Consider the following 20,069-nt stretch of genomic DNA (forward strand, 5'->3'; position numbering starts at 1 on the left):
TCCTATGAACGTTTAAAGGGAGGAACTGGTGAAGAACTTGCTTTCATGGACAGACGAGTTATACAGTATGCATCCAAAAAAACACACATCACTCTTTTGCTTTGAGTAGCCACACGGAGAAAGTCAATGATGTTATATAATGACCGTGTAGCCAGCAGCCTTCCGAGACGACATACCCCAAATCCTATACAAATTATACGAATTTAGAAGGCAAGTAAATGAGTGAAACATGAAAGGGAAAGTCTTGTGATGGATTCCTCACTAAAGGACTCGGTGCACCAAAGACCTCTGAGACTGAATTTTACCATATTTAAAAAAAAAAGCCACCATGGAATTACAAAACCACCAACACCACCACTCTTTCAGGACCGGTCGACTGGACCCCCTCATGGCCTGCATGCCGTACCTGTCCTGGTTGCTGCCCGGCAGTGGGGGGTACCGCCGCCCTGAGATGGATGGTGGGTCCTCTGATGCCAACAGGGGGGATATGTGGGGAGAAGGAAGGTCTGGTGATGACAACCCTGGCCTGGGGGAGGGTGAGGAGGGTGAGCTGGGTGGGCGAGGGAGCATGCATCATTGCATCACTCTTTCACTTTGAGCAGGCAATACTAGGGATGGGACTTTAAAACGGTTAACCGTTCAAAAAGGAAAAACAAATTATGAACTCATAAATGCCCGTTATTAAAAACACTGTATACCAACTCATACAGGACTCTAGAAGTGCTATACTCTAGTTGTTTGTGTCCATTAATTAACACATTAAATAGTTCTAGATGCGGTTCATTTTAATGAGGGACGCTGCTTCGATGCGCACCGACATGCGCTGGCTCATTACGCTACTGTAGCGAGTTCTGTGAGCTCAATGACTTGTTTTGATCTGAACCCGCTGAACACAGCCGTGGAAAACATTTCCAGAAAGACATAACCGCTTTAATTAACACTACGCTATTATTAACACTATCAGCGCCCCCTGCTGTTCATTTGAAATTACTGCGGGGAGCCAGCTATATCCCCTATATAGGCGTATTAGGCGCCATTCTATTTAATACCATCAATACAACGAAAGGACTCTAGGAGGGGCAAAAACCTTTTCGAGCACCAGCCGACATGTCTCAGGTTTCACCACAAGCAGTAAAATGGCTGGTGCGATGCGATCAGAAATTACCGTTCACATCTGAACGCCGGGCGGTTTGGACTAAAACAACAACTTTGGAGTATTTTTCGGAGAAAACAAGCAACAAAGAAACGACAATGAGTGGATCCTTATGGGAGGCGTGCTCATTGTTCCTCACGATGGGAAGAACGTAGGCGCTGTCTAGCAGCCTGGGCAGCATGGAAGGTTAGTGTTGAGCTTCGGCTGCATGGTACTAATATAACCCTTACTACACGCCATCCGACGGGTTTGGCGACCTCCGGGGTTAAATCTTAACCAGTCATCTGACGGGTTGCGAGACGTTTTGGCGTTAATTAACCTTGTCTTGTCTGTCTGGAATGAGACTTCATTCACACCTACATCAGTTCAGTTGGGCTAGCACAGTGGTTTTCAACCCTTTTCACATCAAGGCTATTATGTATTCCGCATTTGAGCCACGGACCACCATTTGATGACATTTAGCCTCTCAGACCCAGAACTTAAAATATGTTGTTGTCCGTGGATGAGATTTTGTCCACAATTCAATGCTGTTGTTGACAAACGATCAAAATAACATGATTGCTACATTCTCTAATTGTGTAGACGTCTTGTAAATTAAGTAATGCAGATGTTTAAAAATAATGTAACTATTGAGTGTAAAATGAAACGAAATGGACCTGTACGGGTCCATTTCGTTTCATTTCCTGATGTGCAGGTTGGTGCCTTGCATGGTTTCCGCCGCCATCGGTGTATGAATGTGTGTGTGAATGTAATGCACAATCTATGTAAAGCGACTTGGATAAAGGTGCTATATAAATTTACCATTCAGCTGGGGACCACCTGGAACCCCCTCAAGGACCACTGGTTAAAAACCCCTGCGCTAGTAGAATAGGCCCGGGCAGCTGGCGTAGCTGTCTGGGCACCTTGGCTGTAAATCCAGTCTGGCAGCGTGCCGCGGGTTCGACTCCCGATCCCAACGGCCTTTACTGCGTGTCACCTCCCCCTCATCTCTCTCCCCATTTCCTGTCAGCCTACTTCCATCTAACCCTGGCCTCCATCAATAAAAAAAAAGGCAAAAGCCAAAAGAAATATCAAAAACATAGCTGCAATTTAACATGAACATGTCATGATATTAACCTTAACTGTTCAACACACCACGTGTACACGTCCCTAGTAGGCATGCATCACTGATCACTCCCTCAATTTGAGTACCCCCCCCCCCCCTGCCCCTTTGTGTGAATCATGAAGGTGATCTACTTGTGACTCAAAACAGGTTACAATATAATAATCTTGTATAAAACATGAGAATCTAAAAGTGAAATAAATAAGTAGAATATGAAAGGGAAAATGTTATGTGATAAGAGTCCTCGCTAAGGGGTTCAGTGCACCCAAGACATCCGAGACTGAATTTTACTACCCTTAACACTTACAGCGCTAGCATTTATTGACAAATGATATCATTCACACCAGCATTTTTCCCAGTTGAGCGCTTATTTTGAAAACCCACATTTCCAGACTTCCGGAACTGATCATAAGTGGACGATGCGTGTTTAGGACTTGTTTACCAAACGGAGCTAACCCAGTGCAGTGGAGGGCTCCACAACATCGGCTCTGTGCCCTCAAATAACCTTGTTTTGACCAAAAATGCCATTTGGGAGAAGGAATAGGAGATACAGGAGATTGAGAGAAACCGATAGAATGGGTGTTTATGGTGACCAGGGCACCAGATTAACGGCGCCCCGACGTCCCGGCCCCCGGGGCCTATAAAATATCTATTTGGGACGATAAAATCTCTCATTCAGGACGGTTTCGGGACGAGAGGAGTTTCTGTACTGAAAATGCGCATGTCGTGCTCACCGCCGAACAGCAGGAGTCTAGCAGCACTGCATAAGACACAGACGCAAGCGACACAGACTGACACGGGAGCGATCTGCCTCAAATCCTCCACAAATTATATTAAAGTAAAATAAGACATTGTATTGTTAATATAGCCTGCTGCAAGTTACTGATCTGCTTGCCAGTGTCATACTCATACACCCCACACCCGGACGGTACAGGCTATGTGCCTGACTGTCACCGCCTCGCATCGAGCTTGTGGATCTGCTACTTTTGATACTGCAACCTTAGGCACCAGTGCCAACATTGGGGTGATCACTGGCACACTGGCAAGTGTGTGTGAGAGTATTTTTGGTTTTAAATAAAACTATAAATAAAATGCAGTCAAATAAATCAAGTCCCTCACATTATTTTGTGTGAAATTTCATCCTGCATTCTACATTCATTAAAACTGAACTCTGTTATTGCCCTGAGTCTAATGATCATTATAACGTGAAAGACAATATTTAAAAAGGAAAAAGTAGTGTTGGAATTTTCCACGTGGTGTCATTAAAATTAATTAATGTTGATATGGCACACCGACGATCTAGAAAATATGGCACTTCATTTAAAAAAGGTTGCAGACCCGTGCTGTAGTGCTTGCATTGCATGTGCCAAACAAAACGATTTAACCCGCCCTCCCGAGTTTTAAAATCACAATCGATTTAATAGTTACGTTGAGTAAATGTAAACGTACAATGTTTGACGAGTCGCTGACAATTTAAGACGTGGTGACAAGTTGCGGACATCCTCAGTCCGCTCCTCCAGCTTCTACAGTCTACGCCAGGGGTCTGCGACCTTTTTTAAATGAAGTGCCATGTTTTTATTTTCCAGCTCGTCAGCGTGCCATATCAACATTCATTAATTTTAATGACACCACGTGAAAAATTCCAAAATATTTTGCTTGTCCACAAATATAAAGTTTTTCCTTTCATGTCGTTATAATGATCATTAGACTCAGGGCAATAACAGAGTTCAGTTTTAATGAATGTAGAATGCAGGATGTAATTTACACACAAATGTGAGGGACTTCATTTATTTGACTGCATTTCTTTTAAATATTATTTTTAAAACCAAAAATACTCTCACACACTTGCCAGTGTGCCAGTGATCACCCTCCTTTGTGAAAATCAGGGCCGAATTTTCAATTTACCATCCGCCGCTATGTGCAGCTGCACAGGGGCATGTGGCAAGGGAGTGAAAAAAAGAAGAAAAAAATCGATCCGCAAATCTGATCAAAAAAGCTAAAAGCTGCGCAGTTTACATCCAAAAGAATGTGTCACTCTCTCGGTTCTGTACTGGAGTAGTATATCACTGTTGAGGGCAGGCAAATTTGCTTTTTGTAAGCGACTTCGTCATTCTGGGCTTGTGTTATCTGTAGCGTCGCTTGGGCTTGTTTTTCCATAGCTGGTTGCTGGTTTCTCTCTCGAAATCTGGCGCGCGCGTGTGTGTGTGTGTACTACACGTGGTGACACGCAAGTTTGTTTACTGTGTGACTAGTGTCATGGCGGAGCCCATATCACGTTTCAAATGGATATATTCCTCCTTATTTCCTTCAACTGCTCCAATCCAGCACAAAGAACAGTCAAAGTAATTTGTTGAGTCCAATGCAGATTATGATCCCATTCCCACCGCCGCGGGATTCAACTTTTGCGTGCGTGCGTGTGTTTGTTTGTGTGACGTGTGTGTGTGTGTGTGTGTGTGTGTGTGACAGTGTGCTAAGTTCTAAGTCTGTATTGCAGCTAACAGTAAAACTGTCAAACCATCAAAACAAAGTTATTCTTCTACACTGTTATTCATTCTGTAATTAGTATTAATAGCAGTGATTATCACCTTTTTCATATCGGGGACCTCTAATTTAGACCCTTGACTTGGTGAGATCTGCCTAGTTTTGCAGGTAGAGCAGTCAGTGTTTCCCTAGTCTCTCAAGACAGACTGTTGCCTAGGGGAGGCGCTGTTTTCCCGAATATTTGACGATGGGATTCTCAGATTGGTGTTTCCCAAACTGGAAACCTGGGCACTAGGGACATGTGTGCACATGGACAACTGCCCAGTTGTCCTGGTGCCCACATGTCCCGGTGCCAACATGTCTCTAGTGCCCAGTTGTCCTGGTGCCCACATGTCCCTAATGCGAATTATTTTCTGCGCCCGAGCAAAGCGATTGATTGAGTATTGATCAATGCAGGGGTTTAACAATAATGTAACTGTTGAGATCGTACACAATGAAACCAAAAGGGCATTTTACACTGTCAAGAGTCAAAGATCTATGAGGGTCCATTTGGTTGCCAGCTCTCCATCATTTGACACGACTACGGATAAGCGGTTATGGATGGATGGATGGATGCACCTGGAACCTCTTCAAGGACCACTGGTGGTCCCCGAACCACTGGTTGAGAACCACTGAACTATGGCACTATGCATGGCACATTAGGAGTCCACTAGGACAGTTGTTCGTATCTGGGCTACATAACTGTACTGATGATGATGATGAAACATTTCATTTTCAAGGACCCTCCTTAACTCTGAGAGTGTACAAATGGAACCAAATGGAGCCGTATACACTCTCAGAGTTACATACCTGCAATGGCCATTTAGGTCTATAGCTCTTTGAGTTTGTTTAAATACAAATTTTGTATGTCCGTGGCAAAAGTAGACTTTTTTTTTGACAAAAATGTCCACCACATGGCGATGGCTCCTGAGAAAGACCAGAGGGTATGAGTTGCGTTAACTGTGTGTGCACCTGTGTGTATGTGTGTGTGTGTGTGTGTGTGTGTGTGTGTGTGTGCATGGTGGTGTTCCAGGTGATGGTAATGCAGGAGGGCTCCACCACCTCTCTGTTCGGTCAGCACCTCAAGCTGCCCACGCTGCCCAACAGCTCGCTGACCTCTGCCCTCTCCGACGCCAAGAAGAGCAAGAGCTTCCACGGGTCAAAGGTCAGTCAGTGTGTGTGTGGGCGGGCGAACGAGCGAGCATCCAGGTACATGCATGCAGCCCTCGGGGCTAGTTTCGCGTAGCCACACAACTATTCCATAATCTCCAAATGTATGACCAGCTGCATTTGAAAGTTGCAGGAGGAAACCGTCTGGCCTCGCGGGACTAGCCTCGGGCTAGGCCAGCGTTCACCTCGCTCGCAACCTTTCTATAATGGAGATTTCACTAGTCACAATAGGATATCCATGCAGAACTTTTAGTATTGAGTAAAAATTGATTGAGTATTGATGAATACTCAAAAAAACATTTTTTTTTCCGCGCCCGAGCGAAGCGAGGGCGCGAGAGTCGCATTTCTGAAATGCATTTTACTGGTCAAAAACGGGCGTGAGAGTCGCATTTCTGAAATGCATTTTACTGGTCAAAAACGGGCGTGAGAGTCGCATTTCTGAAATGCATTTTACTGGTCAAAAAAACAAAACTAATGTAATTTATTGCAATGGTTGCCAGTTGTATTCCAGTGAAGTTGTACTATTTGCCTATACCTTATTGTGTTCCATGTGTTCGGGGTTGGTCGTGTCCGCGCTATGGGGGGGCATTAAATTTGATCTGCACAGGGGCACCCATAGGGGTTTATCTGGCCCTGGTGACAATGTTGGCACTGGTGCCTAAGGTTGCTTAGCCCTGGTCTACACAGTGCAATCATTCTTAAATGATTTGCATAAGGCGATATTTTCTCTTATTTCTAGCTGTAGGAAGCTACTCCGTGATACAACAGTGAATGAGTATTATTTTTTTACTTGTATTTTAAGCACATACTGGCTAAATGAGTATAGGCTAATGATTATAGGCTAGTATGACCAAAACATTCTTTCATCTCACACATCATGAAAACTTTTCATCTGGGAGCATTTTTTCTAAATCAGTGTATTTTCTCTATCTACAGTAGAAATATGAAGCCAAACAAATACTATACTGCATTTATTGTATAATGGGGTTACCCTATTTAAAAAAAGAATATACTTTGTAGGGGCGGCTGTGGCTCAGGAGGTAGAGCAGGTCGTCCAATGACCCATGGGTCGGTGGTTCGAATCCCGGCTCCTCCTGTCCACATGTCGAACTGTCGAAGTGTCCTTGGGCAAAACACTGAACCCTACATTGCCTCCAATGAGTCGGTCAGTGTGAGCTCGCCACCATTGGTGTGTGAATGTGGGAAGTGAGGACGCTGGTGTCGACTGTTTGCCGCTTCACCTCCCAATGTATGACTGAATAAACCATTGTAAAGCGCTTTGAGTGCTATAAAAATGCAATTCATTATTCATTAATATAAAATGAATAACACCCGTGTGAAGTGAGTGGCGCTCTTATCGTACATCATCATCATTTGCTCAGACACATAGGACGTAAATTCTCCATTCATTGTCAACAGGAATTTAATCTTAATCTACACTACAGCTGAATATAGGAGGGGCTAGCGCCCCTCAAAAATACAGTTATTAATTTTGTAATCTCAGTGGTGCTTTCCTTTTCCTTTTTTGTCTTTTTCCCGGGACTGTATACATTCACTTTGGGACGGTTCAAATAGTATTTTGGGACGGTTCCGGTTAGCCTGGAGCCCTGATGGCGACGACGATCTAAGACAAGACCCAGTGTTACGACAACAACAACTATGGCTAGCAACCCGATGCTAACGTAATGAGCTTTAATTGACGTAGATCTCGGCCAATGGCGGTATAAGTGTTAAAAAGGCATGGCATTAGGAAACCACCAAGGCTTTCAGCTGTACCTGTCCTGGCTGCCCGGCGGTGGGAGGCACCGCCGCCCTGATGTTGATGGTGGGTCCTCTGGTGCCAACGGGCGGGTTGATGTGCGGGGAGAAGGAGGGCCTGGTGATGACCACCCTGGCCTGGGGAGGGTGAGGAGGGTGCGAGGGAGCCGTGCCGTCCGCGGTGTGGGCAGGGCCGCCGGGCGGCATGTGGCCCGGGTGGCCCCCGACGGCGGCCGCGGCAGCCATGGCGGCGGCCTGGTGGGAGATCTGGTGCACGATGGCCTGCATGAACTCTGGAGGGAGTCCCGGGATCTGGATGGGCGTGGCCCCTAGAAAACACAAGACACGTTAAATTTAATACACCTCGTCATTCATACCCTTGACAAATTATTTTAATTTTCATGTAATGTACTTGCAACTCAAGTGAAGCTCCACAGCTTATTTAGATTTATTTATTATTAACACTTGTCTTAATCAAAAATCAGAGCGGTCTGAAGTGAGTGGTGCTGTACTGTACTGTACTGTACTGTCTCTCCTCCCTGCCTCCCTGGCCTCTGTCTGTGTTAGGTTGCACAACAGTGACACTATGCACTACAGTGACACTTGGTGGCGACAATATGCTACTTCCGTGCTCAGACAGACAGACAGACAGACAGACAGACAGAAAGACAGACAGACAGACAGACACACAGACAGACAGACACACAGCTGTCTATAGGAGTGGTTGCACCACTCAAAAATATATAATTTATGCAATGAAAGTATAAATGATTCAAATCACAAAATAAAATAAATCTCACACGTGGACTGGCAGGAACAAACCGCGGCTGAAAGTTAAGATGGTGAGATCTGGTAATGTAGAATATCTTGGGGGGGGGGGGGGGGGAAATTATTATTTTTTCTTTTTACTAATATATTTTTTTATCCCACGATTTTGTAACCCATGTGTCAATCATCTACTGTGATCCTGGGCTCTACACACCCTCCACCAACCTAGTCCCCATATACAGTGCCTTCGGAAAGTATTCACACCACTTCACTTTTACCACATTTTGTTTTGTTACAGCCTCATTTCAAAATGGATTAAATTCGTTTTTTTCCTCATCAATCTACACACAATAAACTAGGGATGCACCGATCCGGCTTTTTGGCATTCGATACCGATTTCGATACATGGGGGTCCAGTATCTGCCGATACAGAGTACCGATCCGACAAAGAAACGTAATAACCTATTAAGCTGTATGCCTCACTGTGTGGAGTCTGGAATCATTATTTTGTGTAAGGCAACATCAAGGCTTGACTTAAACATTACTTTCCCAACTTTGTAAAACAAAATGTAACAAACACAGATATAAATGCACTGAATTATTTATTAAATAACTGTGCAACAATTAGACCAGGTTAATGTGTGTGCAGGCTAGCCTGGCTGCATTCCACATGTTATACTGTCAATACTACACTGCTGTGTCACACTCAAGGACTTTCACAGAGTTGTCCTAAAACCAATCCTTCGTTATCTTAGCTGTGTGCTTGGGGTCGTTGTCCTGTTGGAAGGTGAATCGTTGACCAAGTCGGAGGTCCTGAGTGCTCTGGAGCAGGTTTTCATCCAGAATGTCTGTACACTGCTCAATTTATCTTACCCTTTATCCTGACAAGTCTCCCAGTTCCTGCCGTTGAAAGACATCCCCACAGCATGATGCTGCCACCACCATGCTTCACCGTAGGGATGGTATTTGCCAGGTGATGAGCGGTGCCTGGTTTCCTCCAGACCGAAGCCTCTCCTCAATAAAAGGCACATGACAGCCGGGCGTCACAGCGCACTTGGAGTTTGCCAAAAGGCACCTAAACGACTCTCAGACCATTATTAACAAGATTCTCTTGTCTTATGAAACCAAAATAGAGCTTTTTGGCCTGAATGCCAAGCGTTACGTCTGGAGGAAACCAGGCACCGCTCATCACCTGGCAAATACCATCCTTACGGTGAAGCATGGTGGTGGCAGCATCATGCTGTGGGGAGAACAAGTCTCCCAGGAACTGGGAGACTTGTCAGGATAGAGGGAAAGATGAATGGAGCAGTGTACAGAGACATCCTGGATGAAAACCTGCTCCAGAGCGCTCAGGGCCTCCGACTTGGTCAACGATTCACCTTCCAACAGGACAACAACCCCAAGCACACATCTAAGATAACGAAGGATTGGTTTTAGGACAACTCTGTGAAAGTCCTTGAGTGGCCCAGCCAGAGCCCAGACTTGAACCCCATTGAGCATCTCTGGAAGGACCTGAAAATAGCTGTGTAGCGACGCTCCCCGTCTAACCTGACAGAGCTTGAGAGGATCTGCAGAGAAAAAGGGGGAAAATACCCCAAATTTAACTTTGCCAAGCTTATAGCATCATTCCCAAAAAATCTTAAGGCTGTAATTGCTTCCAAAGGTGCCTCAACTTGATGATACCCAACTATATCTTTCTGTGGCTCCAGATGATCCCTGTGCTTTAGACCCGCTGTTTACCTGTCTGTCTAGCATCAAATGTTGGATGAGTGAGAACTTTCTCAAGCTAAATGAGGATAAGACAGAAGTTCTCATAATCGGTTCTAGTGAACAGAAAGAATCAATATTAAGCAGACTTGGCAACCTGACTGTAGAAAGTAACAGTACAGTAAAGAACCTGGGGGTTATTATTGATTCTGAATTGAATTTTAATTCACACATTAATCATGTTACCAAGATTGCCTTTTTTCACCTTAGAAATATTGCACGAATCAGAGCCTATGTGTCCTTGGACGATGCAAAAACGCTAATCCACGCCTTTGTTTTTTCTCGGCTTGATTACTGCAATGCACTTTTTTCAGGACTGCCTAAGAAAACAACTGACAGATTACAACTTGTCCAAAATGCAGCAGCCAGAGTTTTAACTAGAACTAAGATGAGAGAACATATTACTCCAGTTTTGGCATCACTGCACTGGCTTCCGGTTGTTTTTAGGATTGATTTTAAAATTATTTTACTTGTCTATAAAGCTCTCAATGGTCTCGCACCTTCCTACCTACATGACTGCCTGCCTAAATATGTCCCAAACCGCCCCCTAAGGTCTTCCACTGCTGGCCTGCTCGCTTTGCCTAAAAAAATGGCAACTAAAAAATACGGGGAAGCAGCTTTTTGCTTCTACGGGCCGTCGGCATGGAACAAGCTCCCACTGTACCTTCGTCAGGCAGCCTCTGTAGACATTTTTAAAGCTCAGCTCAAGACCCACTTCTACAACATTGCTTTTAATTGATCTTTTATTTTTTTATTTTTTGTTATTCATGTCGTCACTGTATTGCATTACTGCTTGTTTTTTTTAATGTCGTTGCCTTGCTTTTCTTTTATTCTCCATTGTTCTGTAAAGCACTTTGAGCTGCATTTCATGTCATGAAAGGTGCTATACAAATAAAGTTTTATTATTATTATTAAGAGTGTGAATACTTATGTACATGTGTTTTTCCAGCTTCTTATTTTTAATAAATTAACAAAATATTTGAGAAAACTTTTTTCACTTCATCATTATGTGAGATTATTGTGTGTAGATTGATGAGGAAAAAAACTAATTTTATCCATTTTGAAATGAGGCTGTAACAAAACAAAATGTGGTAAAAGTGAAGGGGTGTGAATACTTTTCGAAGGCACTGTATGGGGGACAAGGGGAGAGCAACGGACTTGAACTCATGCTTCCAAGTTGCTCCTTTACACCCGACAGGGGGGAGTTTCCCTGGTTGGACGTAGCGCGTGGAAGGGGGGAAATGAGATCTTATAATAAAAGGTATGAGTTGAACTCACCAGGTGGCCCAGAACTGCCAGCGTTTGGCTGCCCTGGGATCTGTGGCCCACCGGCCGACTCGCCTGTAGAACACAACATCAGCAGGTGGTCAGAAAGATACATCAGCAGGTGGTCAGAAAGATACATCAGCAGGTGGTCAGAAAGATACATCAGCAGGTGGTCAGAAAGATATCTGGATCATGATGGATAACAAAACGGACTCCAGAATGATTAACTCTCAGCTGGGAATGCTAATGTAATGAAAGAAAATCACAAATCTCGGATGGATGATGATCATCATGGACAGCGCTCGTAGTTTAACCAGTTTATACCACACCATAGACAACCAATTTCCCAAATTTCATCAAGCTTTGAACAACACAAATATTATATGGGTGTCCCCAGCAAAATAAATATTTTCAGATGGGGATCCGTAGCCAAAGACATTTGGCTGGGGGTCCTGGACATGAAAAGGTTTGAGACCCAGTGGTTTAAGTCAGGATACCAACCATCAATGTTCATTTGCATCATAACCACAGGCTCCATGGTTTGATGGGTGATTCTGATGACTCGTGGCTGGTGATTGGCCCCGTTGGGCTGAGAGGGCGGAGGCTGGCCATCCGCTTGCCCAGTAGTCGCAGAGGGTTGGGCTTGGCCTTCAGCCGCCTGTCTCCCATTGGACGTCATGGTGACTGTGGTCCCTAGGTTTATCTGTGGGAAAAATGTAATGGGTTAAGTTTGTAATTTGTTGTTCACACAGAGCGTTATCTTTTGGAGGACAAGGACAGGTCACTGTGGAGAGGCTCACGCTGAGAGGACTCCCCGTGGATCATTATGATCGTTAAGGACACCCTTGGAGCAGCGGGGATTTAATCAACACACTTTTCCGTCCGTGAGTGAGTAACTAACGTGGATACAACAGAACAGCTGAGGGGTTTTGGGTTACAAACGGATACCGTGCAGGGTACAAGAAACTTTGTGTTTGTGCAAGGGCTTGGATATAATCTGGAACTGTATTGGGAACTGAACTGAACGGTCGTGAAACTATGTGCTTTGAACTTTTCAATATATACAACCTTAACTGCAAGCTACAGTGTTTTATTGTGTTACAAGTGAAGTGACTTTAAAGGGTGTGTAGTGTTTGCTGCACAGCCTTATGCAACCCATTTAATTAAATATTGAACATTTGTTTGTACCACGCCGTGGTACTCTGTGCTATGACTACGAGCATAAGCAACCGCAACATCATATAGAAGCGTATGCATTCTGAGCTTGTAGATGGGCTACTTTGCTATGAACACAGTAGGTGTGCCTTGAGATTTTGACGTGGCCAGATTTAAAAGCCACTGCTTCACAGGGACCAGCATGTTTGTTTCCTATGATTAAAGGGGAAAAAATGTCAAAATATTTCATACTAGCGGGAAGAAATCAGACCCGTTTGAACTCTGAAGTGAGTGCTGCTGTACTGAACTTGTGCTGTATGTACGGTACAAGCCCCCATGCCTGGCCTTTGTGTGTGTGTTAGGCTGTGCAACAGTGACACTTGGTAGTGAACAAAACGCTATAACGCTATTTCCATGCTCGGACAGACCCAGCCACCCAGCCAAGGACAAACCCAGGGACAACCAGAGCTGTCTATAGGAGTGGTTGCACCACTAAAAAAAAGAAATAACAGTTTGACAAAGTGTCATGGCAAAGTGAACGTACTGGAATGGGCATGTGTGGCAGTCCAGCCTGCAGCAGGACAGGGGAGGTGTAGTGGGACATGGGTCGCACCACATGGAGGTGTCGTGGAGGAGTAGCGGCCAGGTTACAGCGCAGGTCTCCCAGGGCCACCAAGGTGTTGCCCAGGAGACGCAGGGCGTCTCCCACCATGTTCAGAACACGCTGGTCCTCTTCTCTGCCCTGGTTCTGGAAATAGAAACAAAACAAACACATTATTAGACATTCTCTCCTCCTCAGCAGTGTTGTATTCGTCGACTAATGCTACGACGAAAAATGTTCGTCAACTATCTTTTTTCCACTGACAAAAACTACATAAAAAGTAAAAACTAAGCCATGCTGACTGAAACTATGACTAAATATACTGTCGATTTTGTCAACAAATAAAACTAGTCTATATTTTTAGGATGGGACTAGTGGACAAGAGATCCAGTATAAGTCATTTTACACTTGGTTGCATGCTGGAAATAGCAGATCTACAAGCTCACAACAGTGTGACGCGTTGTGAGCTTGTAGATCAGCTATTTTCAGCAAGTGTAAAAACAGCCATTACGACGGCATCAAGGCCCGCAAACATACATTTTAGTCGACTAAATCAACTGTAGCTTTAGTCGACTAAAATCTTATGATATTCAGTCGACTAAAACTAGACTAAACACTAAAGCATTCAAGGTGACTAAAATGTGACTGAAACTAAATTAAAACTATTCAAGAGAGACTATGACCAAAACTGAAAAAGAAATTCGCTGCCAAAAACACAACACTGCTCCTCAGTCACCTGTGTTAGATGTAATGTGCATTATAGATGTGTACATTAATTTAATAAATTGTACACATATTTATGTCCTCACATTGTTGTTGTAGTCTGCCGACGTGGCCGCTCCCAGGATTGAATGTGTTCTCTCGATGAAGGGACGCAGTTTCTCCTCCACTCGCCTCACTTCAGACAGAACCTCCACAAACTCTGCCGGGCTTGGATGATGACTGAAAAAAAAAAGGCAAAAACAAAGAAAACGAGAGAAAACATTTTAAAAAAACAAGGACCCACTTGGTTTGTTTCCCTCCATGGGAATGGTATATTTAAAAAAATATCCTGTGTTCCAATGGATCAAATTGTTAAATAGAAATACATACTAACACCAATAAGACAGACTTAACCCAATCTGCGTTATTAATGTTTTTAATCTGACGTCCACACAATGTGCACATGGATGCGCCCACGGTTATTTATTATTTCATGTGTCCCTTATCTCTGGCACCTGCACAGCGTTTCTATTGTAACAGGTGGCATGGATTGTGTCTTTTTAACCACTTTCACGTTTCAACAGAGTGAATATAACCGATATCTTGTAGGACGAATATAAGTAGGGTATATTCATTCATTCATGTATGAAAAAAACACAAGGTGAAATATGGAAATACAAGGTTTCTTTCAGCCCGACAGCAATACAACGATATGGAATATAATTTACTTGGGTCCAGAGTGAGACAGTCCCTCTGTTTGGGTGGAGGAGGAGGAAGAAGCAGCAGGAGGCGGTGCTGGTGGTGCTGGAGAAGAGGTGTCCATGGGCTGTGAAGCTCCTGTTACTCCTGCAGTGGAGGAGGAGGAGGAGGAGGTGGAGGTGGAGGTGGAAGAGGAGGAGGTGGAGGAGGAGGAGGTGGAGGAGGAAGGCTGAGACGTTCCCGGCTCAGGTTGAGCAGTGCCATTACTGGACTGACCCTGATGAAAAGAATAATAATAATAATAAATAATCATCAGTGTTGATTTTGTCGACTAAAACGAAGACAAATAATGTTCGCCGACTACCTTTTTTTCCACTGACGAAAACTAAATGGAAACTAAATGAAAACTAAGCTATGGTGACTAAAACTAAGACTAAATATATTGACAATTTCGTCAAAAAATAAAAACTAGACTAAAATGTTAGGAAGGGACTAGTGGACAAGAGATATAAGTATAAGTAATTTTACACTTGGTTGAATGCTGAAAATAGCCGATCTACAAGCTTGTAGATCTGCCATTTTCAGAAAGTGAAAGATCAGCCATTATGACGGCATCAAGGCCCGCCAAAATACATTTTAGTCAACTAAATCAACTGTACGATTTAGTCGTCAAAAATCTTATGATATTTAGTCGACTAAAACTAGACTAACACTAAAACATTCCAGGTGAAGAAAATGTGACTAAAACTAAATGAAAACGTTTCAAGAGACTACGACTAAAACTTAAATAGAAATTTGCTGCCAAAAACAACACTGCTCTTCATACAACGCACACAACACAATCACCGTTGAGTTCCTGGGTAAGTTGCTTTCACCTCTAGTCTGTCGATCAAAGATCTAGCATCTCTCAGCAAGTTCTCCGCCAGCTGCAGTCTCATCCTCGGCTCGCTCTGCAGCGATTGGTCCATGTTGATGTGCACGTCGAGTGAGCCGTTGCTCTGGAAACAAAATCATTTTCAGAAGGCTGACAAAAGACCCATTTCGGGCGGGAACCCCTTTTGGTGTTTTAAGCATTATGTTATACTTTAGCTATTGAAAAATAGCTCCCCAAGTCCCTGGAACAACATATTTTCAGATGGGGGTCCGCGGCCAAATACAGATCATTCTGGGAAATATTGAGCACCACTGACATAGGTGGTGCTCAATACCTATAGAAACATAGGTATTTCAGAAGACATTTTTTTAATTGCGATGTCAGGTCTAAATGGGTTAAGGACTCCAGAATGAAGTAATTGGCAGCACATAATGTGACAGATGGATGGTCTTATAGCACAGAGTCTTTCATTACCCCGGAAGTACTGGTGCTGACCCTGGCATTCCTTCCCGAGTTGCCAACCCCTGCCATCATCTGCTGAACTTGCATCTGTAGAGAAAAATCCAATGATATTTTCTGGGACTACAGTATCTAAATGTTTTAGCAATGCTATATCATTGGTACTTGGGTTCAGGTTCAGGTTTATTTGTCATGTGTATAAATACAGAGTACACAAAAAATAAGTACAAAGACATACACAATCCAACCCAAACTTGGGCAGGAGCGATGAGTAGTATATAAGGATAAGGAATGAAGACGCTTGAACACTGTGGGCTCCGATGCTAGTTATAAGTGCCTTTATTTGCACAAATGAATGACATTTCGAGCATAATGCTCTTCCTCAGACACTGAGGAAGTGTGAGGAAGGGAAGGAGGGAGGTCCGCACACTGTTATGAGCTCCAATTCTTTATTTAAGGTTACAACGTTTCGACCTCTTGGGTCTTCTTCAGGTAATGATCTGACTATGGGTGGTAGGCTGTATATACACAGTGTGATGAGTACATCAACGTTGAGTTACAAACGTTGTAACCTTAAATAAAGAATTGGAGCTCATAACAGTGTGCGGACCTCCCTCCTTCCTTTCCATGTACGTATACTTGGTCCAGCACCTGTAGAATACAAGAAGATGTGCGTGCTTCCCTCCTGGCTCTGATTTTTGAAGTGTGAGGAAGAGCATTGTGCTCGAAACGTCACAGTCATTCATTTGTGCAAATAAAGGCACTCATCACTAGCATCGGAGCCCACAGTGTATAAATAGTTTAAATACAATGAAATTACTTTGCTTTGAGCACTTTCAGTCTTATATACACGAGTGTAAACATGACAAAAACAAACAAACAGCTATAGTGCAAAAGAATGAACACACAAAAACAGTGGAGTTCAGAGTAAAGTGACAAAGTAAGGCAGAGTAAAGTGCAATACAGTTCAAGGTCAGCTGTTCAGCAGCCTGACTGCCTGGGGGAAGAAACTGTTACTGAGATGTGAGACGGGTTGTGCGAGATTTGATGCTCTGGTAGCGTTATTTGGAAGGGTGTATAGTTGGAATAGGGTATTTTCGGGATGGCTGGTGTCTTTAATGATGTTGTGGGCTTTTTTTTGTACATCTCTCAATAGCTCTATTTGTATTTGGATGTGATTAGTTTCCCTGAGTAATGTTTGAGATATTTACCAGACCCGACAAAAAACTGTAGGTAATGTGCCGTGTAATGTTCACAGAGGTGGGGCAGTCGGCAGAGGTACTAATAACTAAATGGTGACCTTGTGTTGCGTTACCTGTATCTCTGAAGGATCCATGATGTTGACGGGGAGGTTGAAGGTACCGAGCATTACGTAGCTGTTCCCGTTGCGGTCATGTGGTCCTCCTGGGGGGGCCGTGGACGCGTGGCTGGTGCTGGGTCCACCCTCCGCCCCCCCTGCGGACACCCCTCCACTCCCAGAGCCGGTCATGGTGGTCTGGGGCGGCGCTCTCTCTACCAGGTGAATTACTTTCCCATCCACATCTGACAAACACATTATTATTTTTAGCCTACTTAAATCACATATACTTGACTATTGCTGACCATTTCCAAAGCATAAACACAATTATAATTAAAACTTTCAGATGAAAAACCAATCTTAAAACTAGACAAAGTGCCAAAAAAAATTGTGGCATGTCGTCCTCGGCCTAGTGAAAATGTGCGTGTATAATTTAACGGAAATTGCACACTGTGTTTGTGATTTGTGGCCTTTTTTCTAAATGGACGAATCGTGTGAGCTTTGGAAGCCAATCTTAGCCAATCAGGATGGAAGATGGGAAATGGTGCCGCTCCGTGTTGATCACATGACTATGGAGATAGTGTATACCGATTTGCGTGAAATTTGGATAAAATCTGAAGGAGTAATAATAGAAAATGTGTTTTACATATGTCGGCCTCCTGGTGGCGCTATAAAGAGCAGATGTGAAAAATTCCAGGCAAAGGTTTTTCCTTGGCCTCTAGGGAGTTGGCATACAAAGTTATCCACAGATCCGTGCAGTTAGAGGTAAAAACACTTTTCGGCCAGTTATAGCGCCACCTTGAGTCTGAGTTGAAATTGTTCATGTGGCATTTCGTCCTCGGCCTAGTGGGAATGTGGGTGCACAATTTCACGGAAATCACGCGATGTGCTCATGATTTGCAGCATTTTGTTTGAAACTGAGCACTCCTGTGAATTTTGGAAGCCAATCTTAACCAATCAGGATGGAGTGTGAGAAATGTGAAAGACCGGTTTCGTTGAATGGCTCTAGAGAGACTGTGTACCAATTTGCGTGATGTTTGGACAAAATCTGTAGGTGTACTGTGCAAAAACTTGTTTTGCACAAAGCGGCCTCCTGGTGGCGCTATAACAGGCCGTTGTGGAAAGTTTGGGGCAGAGGTTCATCGTTGGCATCCAGGGAGTGTGTGTGCAAAATGTGGCATCGATCGGGTTAACGGTGGCCGAGATTAGCTGCTCACGGACGGACGGACGGACACACGGACACACGGAGTGCAAAACATACTCTCCCCACATGCCTTCGGCCTGGTGGAGACAATAATCTGCTCCTTTGGCCAATATTCATGTTCCATCCATCACCGATATTTTATGAATCCTATTAATTTGGCCTTTAAATTGCATAAGCATAACCGAATATATCAAATTAAGGTCTGAATTAAAAATAATAATAAAAAATATATTTTATTTATTATTATTATTAGTTTTCGCGAGACGGTGCCATGGGTAAGCGACGCGTTGTGACTTGTGAGCTTGTAGATTAGTTATATTTGCCACGCGACACGCCGACACCGGCATACATTAAAGAATAAATCATCTCTGCCTCGTACTCTTCCTAGCAGCGCAGCCTGCGTAGTGAGCACAGGGCGGGCGGGGCCGCGGGAGCCTTTTACGTTCTTTGCGCAGTGAGTGTAGGCTGCTCAGAATGGTGAAATCTTCCGTCAACAGCGTATCTAGTGATCAGAATCTGGGTCGGTGTTGTTTCGGACAGACGGGAGAATCATGAAGCGACTTTATCCTTCAGGAAATTATAAGAAGATAAATAAAATGCGTAAGGATGAAATGTGGTGCCGGGTCCGGCAGCAGCAGCAGCAATGCAGTGTTCTGTTCTGTGAATTCAATTAATACTGCCTCCGTGCCTCGTTTTGATAAGGCTGTGTGGTAGGATTGCTCATTTAAGAAAAAAAAGTTTTACTGGAGAAAGGAGAATGCATGCGTTGTGTTCCAACTCGCTTTTCAGCAGCACCAATGCGCGGAGAGAGAGTTGCGCCAGCAATGCAATCTTAAATGTTATGTCTCAGGTTGTATTGGTGTAATTTAATTATTAATAAATAAATCCGAATGGCTCGAATTGAAATCCGAAATCCGAATGGGTCGAATTGCTCGAATCCACGTGGGTTTTTAAAACGAATATCCGAATCAAATTTTTGGACAATTACGGCAGCACTATACTACTCACTGTACTCGGTCAATGTCTTCTCATCTTGCAATACTCTGCCCTGGTAGATGAGCCTCTGCTTCTCCACTGGGATCTCAACAGACGTGGCGATGTGTTCCTTGAACTCCTTCACAGTTAGCTGAGGGTGAAATGCATGAGACAAGATAGTTCATCTTCATATAAATACAACTGCTCCTAGCCGCAATTTGTAAGTAGATATTTTGTGTATATCATTGTTGTCGGGAGGAAACCTCCCAAATCCATTTTTTTGGTTTTTGATTTAAAAAGAATACATAAATCAGTGCTATTGAACAGCCTTTACATCTGTGTGTTGTGAAAATATTGAACAAATGGAAAGTAGTAAAAAACGCTTTGGACAAAACCTCTTAACTCCATTGGACCCTCAAACTGTCTGCTAAAGCAACTGCTATTTTTTTTCAATAGATAGTTTAAAATTATGGTTAAAACACCAAAAGGGGTTCCCGCCCAGAATGGATTAAACAGTGAAACACACCAACATTGCAGCTGTACAAAAAGCTTGAATTATCTGCAAAGTGTTTGTTTCATAAAAATCGTAGACGACATGT

The 20,069-nt window shown here is 43.7% G+C and overlaps 1 protein-coding gene across 5 annotated transcripts in view; it reads right to left on the bottom strand.

Moving 5' to 3' along the window:
- The window catches only part of bag6l (BCL2 associated athanogene 6, like), a 39,866-nt gene that overhangs the window by 13,537 nt on the left and 6,260 nt on the right, over positions 1-20,069 (bottom strand). For all 5 annotated transcript variants that reach the window (XM_083767884.1, XM_083767886.1, XM_083767882.1 and 2 more), the window contains exons 3-13: positions 19,504-19,621; positions 17,310-17,536; positions 16,010-16,084; positions 15,537-15,659; positions 14,691-14,938; positions 14,070-14,202; positions 13,204-13,407; positions 12,006-12,207; positions 11,517-11,579; positions 7,722-8,032; positions 407-526 (exon numbers count right to left, since the gene is read on the bottom strand). In XM_083767884.1, coding sequence (XP_083624010.1) covers positions 407-526; positions 7,722-8,032; positions 11,517-11,579; positions 12,006-12,207; positions 13,204-13,407; positions 14,070-14,202; positions 14,691-14,938; positions 15,537-15,659; positions 16,010-16,084; positions 17,310-17,536; positions 19,504-19,621 — 1,824 coding nt within the window. The remainder of the gene's footprint in view (positions 1-406; positions 527-7,721; positions 8,033-11,516; positions 11,580-12,005; positions 12,208-13,203; positions 13,408-14,069; positions 14,203-14,690; positions 14,939-15,536; positions 15,660-16,009; positions 16,085-17,309; positions 17,537-19,503; positions 19,622-20,069) is intronic.

The sequence above is a fragment of the Protomyctophum parallelum genome (assembly GCF_964188405.1).
Source record: "Protomyctophum parallelum genome assembly, chromosome: 1".
Taxonomy (NCBI): Eukaryota; Metazoa; Chordata; class Actinopteri; order Myctophiformes; family Myctophidae; genus Protomyctophum; species Protomyctophum parallelum.